Raw genomic sequence first — 6,627 nt, forward strand, 5'->3', positions numbered from 1 at the left:
GGGGGGGGGGGGGGGGGGGGGGGGGGGGGGGGGGGGTCATTTTGGGGAGAGCAGCTGACTCATTTGCATTCAGTCCGTCTCACTGAAACAAGCCGAGAGAGAGAGAGTCAAGTGACAGAATCAAGAAGGCTGTCTGCCCACCTTTGGTCACCCACAGCAACAGAAACCTTTTTTTATTGCGGTCACATACATACAGTCACATGTGACTCATGGGATTGAACTGAGAAACCTTCAGACAGATGAATGAAGCGATTATGGTGATGCTTTTGTTCAGGGTGGAGGTTGAATATGTGCCACGCTCCCTGAAAAGATTTCTGCCACTTGTAGTTTTAACCCTTTAAAGCCTGTCATAGAAAAGAATAGTCAGAATTTCTTTGATGGAACAGTTTATTCAACCTTAGAACCTTGAATTAAAAAGGAAACCTAAAGAAATCATACAAGTTTTATGTGTTGTATCATATTTGATACATCAGGCTTTTATGGCCCATAGTAGTGCTATAGGGAGAATATGGAGCTCATTCTTGGGAAGAAACAAAGTAAAACCGTTTTATTCAGAGGCCCAACCTGAGCAGAAATGCAATTTGGTGCAGATCGTATTTATATGTTGCAATTCCGATATCTTGTAATGAAAATCAATGAGATTTTTAGGCCCATATCAGACTACTCGCATTAAAATGCTAAATATTAGTTCTTACTCTATATCTCCCAATAAAATGTTTTAATAAGATGATATTTTGAAATACTGAATCTAGCAATGTGCAGTATAATATATAGTACACCTCTTGCTTACATTTAGACCCACCTTTACTAATTTCACTCCTCATCTTCAAAACGGTTTGACTTTTCCTCATAAAATAATATGCCTACTGCAAACATGTTTTTAAAGTTGATCACCTGGGGTTTAGATGTTTTACAAATAAGAAAGTAATTTGAGGAAATAGCGCCCCCATGTGTGACTCTTAATAATCTTAGCGGCAAACAAAATAAAAGTCCCGTTTCACCGCCCCAGTATTTCCTCAAAACACCCTATAATATTACCGCGTCTGATTTGTCAGTGTAGTATTAAATAACATTCTTATTTGAATATTACATGATTTAAAAATACATATAGTTTTTAATTATTATTTCTTAATCCTCTTAAATTTTAAATGACGTACTGAATTTGGGAAAGCTAGTAGGAAGCGATCCAGGCCTGCTGACGTCACTTCCTGATGGAAGACTCATTCTGAGATTCGGAAGGGACGAGTATTTTATTCTTATTACAGGTAATTGCATTTTTATCCATCAATTAAGCATTAAAATGACTACAATATAAATGTATCTTAGGCGTCTCTCTTTGTAGACGGCTAAATTTATAGCACACGGTACAGTGAGTTAAACATGGTTCAGCAGAAAACCGTAGCCGTCATCCAATTGAACTTCCTCGAAAATAATTCCAGCACGCGACAAAAACGGCTGTGATTATTAGCGGAAGTGTTTTGCTAGTTAAAATGCACCTTACTGGTCAGCGTAAGCTAATTCAGAGTCCTGCTGCTTCTAACACTGCATCAATTAAATGATAACGTGTGTGTGTGTGTGTGTGTGTGAGTGAGTGTGTGTGTGTGTGTGTGTGTGTGTGTGTGTGTGTGTGTGTGTGTGTGTGTGTGTGTGTGTGTATGCGTGTGTGTGTGTGTACCTGGTATTTATCTCGTTATGGGGACCAAATGTCCAAATGGGACATTTTTGAGGTCCCCATGAGGACAAAAGCTTATAAATCATACAGAATGAGTTTTTCTGAGAAAGTAAAAATGCAGAAAGTTTCCTGTGAGGGGTAGGGTTGGTGTAGGGCAATAGAATATAGGGTCTGTACAGTAGAAAAACCATTACGCCTATGGAGAGTCCCCACAAGGATAGCTGACCAGTCTGTGTGTGTGTGTGGAGACCATACGTATGCGCAGAGATGAGCAATCTTTGCTTTTTAATATTTTTTTTAAGCAGTCAAAGATTAATTTCATTCATGTTATTACTGAGCTGATGTTTCTTCTTTCCACAGGCATGAGGCTGAATTTGGTAGTAGTTGTCACTGTGATGTCCATCCCCATGGCACTTGTGCAAGGGGCTGAGAAGAAAAAACTACAGATTGGAATCAAGAAAAGAGTAGACAACTGTCCTATAAAGTCCCGCAAGGGAGACGTGTTGAACATGCACTACACTGTAAGTGTCTGACTGTTCTGACCTAAATATGATTCTTGCCCAAAAATGTCGTCTTCTATCAGTCCTATTTTTATCTGCAGGGGAAACTGGAGGATGGGACAGAATTTGACAGCAGTATACCGAGGAATCAGCCCTTCACCTTTACTCTTGGCACGGGACAGGTCATCAAGGGCTGGGATCAGGGTTTGTTGGGGTGAGCAGCAGCACTACTGCATTTCTAGATGATCTGAGATTATTTGTCATCAATCAGGATAAGGATTTAAAGAGATGAACCTAAAGTTAGTCTAATAAAGAGGAATTAAAAGATTAGGTTTTAGAGCCTGTTGTGAAACCGTTAACTATGTGACCCTGGACCACAAAACCAGTCATAAGGGTCACATTTTTTTAAATTGAGATTTATACATAAATAAGCTTTCCATTGATGTATGGTTAGTTAGGATAGGACAATATTTGGCTGAGATAAAACTGGAATCTTTTGAAAATCTGGAATCTGAGGGTGCAAAAAAAAAAAATCTGAATATTGAGAAAATAGCCTTTAAAGTTGTCCAAAAGAAGTTCCTAGCCATGCATATTATTAATCCAAAATTAAGTTTTGATATATTTACGGTATGAAATTTACAAAATATCCTCATGGGGCATGATCTCTACTTAATATCCTAATGATTTTTGGCATTAAAGAAAAATTGCTTATTTTGACCCATACGATGTATTGTTGGCTATTGCTACAAATATAACAAAGCGACTTAAGACTGATTTTGTGCTCCAGGGTCACATTTATTGGCATGTGTTGATGATGTGGCCTAGTGGTCTGCAAATAGGCTCAAGTGTGTTAAGGTTCAAATTTGACGTCCTTTTCCTTTTTTCTTTCAGTATGATTTCCTGATATATCTTTGATGTATTAATTGATAAAAAACCTATTTAGCATGTGATGTTCCTTCTCTTAACTCTTAGGATGTGTGAGGGTGAGAAGAGGAAGCTGGTTATTCCCTCTGAGCTTGGTGAGTATGTTATGGAAATGTATTATGTTCCATGAGTTTCAAAATCCATCAAAAATGTATGATTTTAGACCACATCTTCAAATATGTGACTGTTTAACTACAGGTTATGGTGACAGAGGAGCACCACCTAAAATTCCAGGTAAGATGATTAGAAATTCTTTCTTCAATTTTCAACATGGAGTCTCATATCAGACATTAATATTGTATATTTTTCTACAATAAATTAAAGATTAAAGCTTGATATGTTAGGGATCCATAGGTCATTCACCTTGACTTAGAGTAGCTTTAAGAAGTATTTGGACACTAAAGCTGCTCTTAAAAACAAAAAAGTTAAGTTTTATTATTTTTTAAAAGCTCCTTAATCATTATCATAGATACTGGCAGAATACTGTCTCACTTTGCAAATCTGTTTTCCCACTAGGTGGTGCCACACTCATCTTTGAAGTAGAACTGTTGAGCATTGAGAGAAGATCTGATTTATAGTGACAGATTTGTGGGCCTGTCAGTCTTAAGCATTTAAAGTCAGTGTGTTTGCAGCAAGATCAGCGACTTCAGCTGCGTGCTACACTGCTGTCCACTGTACCCACATAGCAACTTCTGGTGTTAAAGGGAGAGTCCACCCGCATATGAAAACTCTTATTTATTCGCCCTCATGTCATTCCAAAACGGTATCGGGTTCGGTAAAACATGCAAGAAAATATTTTGAAGAATGCTATGATTTTTGTTCCCATTGACTCCTTTGTAAGGACAAAAAAAATTGAATGGAAGTCAATTGAACTGAAGATTCCAAATATTCTTCAAAATATCATATTTTGTGTCATACAAAAAAAATAAAGTTATACAGGTTTGGAATGACACGAGTATGAGTACATGACGGAATTTTCATTTTTGAGTGGACTATCACTTTAAAGACCTTTTTCAGATATTCAAAAGGTTACAGAAACAAAAGAAGCTTGGTAATAACACTTTCCATATTTTTTTTTGTATGTTTCCCTTTCAAAAAAAGAATGACACAGCTTTTCAGACATGTATGTAGCACCATTCTTTATTTGCGAGCCTTACTACATGTATTTGGTTGTGAGAGTGCACACAGTACAGTTTTTGCCATTCCAACAAATTCTGATCATCAACATATGCATTTCTCAAATCGTGTTGACTTGAAATTGAATAAACATTTTATTTACAAAAGATAGGCGGGCTTTGAGCTTCATTTAGCATTGACCTTGGCCTACACCAACAAAGCATGTTCATTCTTAGCCTTCTTCATCTTCATTTTTGTAAAAATATCAGATGTAACATATTGGCAAATTCACTCTATCAGTATTGCTACTCGTCATCCTCAAACTAGATTGATTTTCCTCAGTCAAATGATTTCTAAAAGCAGTAGTACTAAACACAGGCCTGTCTTTTTTTTCCCCCTAAAAATGGTAGATTAAAAATGGCTTACAAAACACAAGTTCACAATTCTCATCCCCCCTCCCTCTTTCCGCATTACAGCAACACACCCCAAAATCTGAAACCCCTACATCTAAAAACTACTATTATCTGGCCTGCAAAAAATTATTCCGCCCTTACGAAAGAGCAGATGTGAGAAACTGACTGACAAAAAAGGGGGTGAAAAGAAATCAGCTTTGTTCTAATTTCCTACTCGATTACAGACGGATACATCGGGCCAAGTTACCTGGCTGAAAAATGTGTATTAGTGAACAGTGTAACCGTAACATCAACCATTCGATTCCTTTTCGGAGTTTTAAGCTAAAGGGACACTACCACACTCTATATGTAATATATGCTGAAACAGTACTAAGACGAAGTAAAAACAGTTTGGGGTGCTCAACCTGCAGCTGAGATTGGCTTGGCTGGGTTCGTATCGTTGATCTCCTTTGACAAAGACGCTGTGGTTTAGTGGTTGGGTCTGCATGCCTGCATCTCTCCTCTGGGTTTGGAGTGACAGGTTGGTTTTGTGGTGGTGGGAGGAGCTGTGGTGATCTCATGGCGTCAGCTCCCCTTTCTTCTGGGGGGTCCTCAGTTTCTGCATCCCTCGGACCTTCTCCAGCAACGCCGCTACGAAATCCTGCAGGTGGCCAGAGCAAGAATTATGGCAAGAAAAGGCATATTTCTGTCCAGAGTGTGATTAAATGAAGCATAATCACATTGTAATGAGTGACTCGGTGGCTCTAAGAATATCACGGTAGCAAGGTAATTGCTAATGCTATTAATATTCCAAATGGCACTTACATCATTAGGCTTATAACAGTCGACCAGCAGCATCTGAAAACAAAAATGGAAAGAGATTTAATGCCTTTCAGACTAATCTGCTGTTTTTCCAACAGTGTACCAATGAAAGCAGAAACGCTGAAATAAATCTCCTGCTGAAAATGTAGTCTTCAAAAAGAGCTCAAGACTGGAAGGATTACTGTCAAACCACCTGCAGATGAAATGTCAGAGGGCTGTGCAATTCAGCGCAGAAGGGTGAACGTCTTGAATGTTAATATTCTTATGAGGAGATATCTGAAGCAAACAAGAACAGCTTGTGGGCGCCTCCAAGCGAATCATTCGGATCGTTTGAATCAATGAATCAGTAAAGTCGGATCTTTTTTATAAATCAGCACAAGCACACTACTCTGCTCTATTTTACATGACACTACACTACATGTATATTTAAGAAATAGTAATATGTAGAGATGTAGTATATTATCAATGCAGAGCTCACTGTGAAAGGTTTCTTTCGCGCGAAAACCTCCGAACCGAGAACCTGAGCCTTTTATTTTTATTTTTTTTATTTTTTATTATGTAATCGAAGAACAACAAATAATTACAAAGACAAGTACGAACAAAAGACAATAAGCGTTACAAACAATACTCCAAAGCATACTTTGACTGTCCAGTGTAGGGAACTATGATGTCACTTTGTAGGCAAAAACCCGGAAGCGAGTTTTAGCACTTCCGGTTCCATTGTCCCAGAGTCAATGGGTTTTTTTGAATGGGAGTTTGGTTAAATCCAATAAAAAAAGGTCCGTGGTTCACACAAGCTCAAGATACTTTTACGTTTTATTCTACGACATAAAACACACCAGTTACACCCCACTCATGATTTTTTAAAACTGTTACGTTTCGGTTGCTAACAAGTTGCTAAATGGTGCTACAGACGCTGTCGGAGATATGTCATCACGCCGAACAGTTTATCAATTTACGGTATATTCCAATTGTAGTATAATTTATTGTACAATTAATTGTAGAATAACCAATTAATAGTTTACCGCATTTTATATTGATGTTCGCAGTTGTGGAAATGGCCAAAATCCACTGGGGGACTCTAGCTTGGGTCCCCAAGCTAATATATATAATATATAAGTATATTATACTTATATATAAAATATAAGTAATTTTATAATTTTGTAATTTTAGATGACCTTTCGTATGTATTTAATTATAA

The 6,627-nt window shown here is 37.7% G+C and overlaps 2 protein-coding genes across 4 annotated transcripts in view; one reads left to right on the forward strand and one right to left on the reverse strand.

Annotated features, from left to right (window-relative positions):
- fkbp2 (FKBP prolyl isomerase 2) overlaps positions 1 to 6,627 on the forward strand; it is a 9,824-nt gene that overhangs the window by 2,184 nt on the left and 1,013 nt on the right. Inside the window, exons 1-6 of one of the 2 annotated variants that reach the window (XM_016228870.1) lie at positions 1,169 to 1,265; positions 2,033 to 2,193; positions 2,274 to 2,386; positions 3,145 to 3,191; positions 3,295 to 3,330; positions 3,613 to 3,839. In XM_016228870.1, coding sequence (XP_016084356.1) covers positions 2,035 to 2,193; positions 2,274 to 2,386; positions 3,145 to 3,191; positions 3,295 to 3,330; positions 3,613 to 3,674 — 417 coding nt within the window. In that variant the 5' untranslated portion in view covers positions 1,169 to 1,265; positions 2,033 to 2,034 and the 3' untranslated portion in view covers positions 3,675 to 3,839. Of the gene's footprint in view, positions 1 to 1,168; positions 1,266 to 2,032; positions 2,194 to 2,273; positions 2,387 to 3,144; positions 3,192 to 3,294; positions 3,331 to 3,612; positions 3,840 to 6,627 lie in introns of those variants that run through there. The other variant, XM_016228871.1, reaches the window with a different exon arrangement.
- The window catches only part of ppp1r14ba (protein phosphatase 1, regulatory (inhibitor) subunit 14Ba), a 9,059-nt gene continuing 6,605 nt past the window's right edge, over positions 4,174 to 6,627 (reverse strand). For both annotated transcript variants that reach the window (XM_016228872.1, XM_016228873.1), the window contains 2 exons: positions 5,430 to 5,462; positions 4,174 to 5,265 (listed from right to left, as the gene is read on the reverse strand). In XM_016228872.1, coding sequence (XP_016084358.1) covers positions 5,182 to 5,265; positions 5,430 to 5,462 — 117 coding nt within the window. In that variant the 3' untranslated portion in view covers positions 4,174 to 5,181. The remainder of the gene's footprint in view (positions 5,266 to 5,429; positions 5,463 to 6,627) is intronic.

This window comes from Sinocyclocheilus grahami, unplaced genomic scaffold (genome assembly GCF_001515645.1).
Source record: "Sinocyclocheilus grahami isolate Dianchi unplaced genomic scaffold, SAMN03320097.WGS_v1.1 scaffold344.1, whole genome shotgun sequence".
NCBI lineage: Eukaryota > Metazoa > Chordata > Actinopteri > Cypriniformes > Cyprinidae > Sinocyclocheilus > Sinocyclocheilus grahami.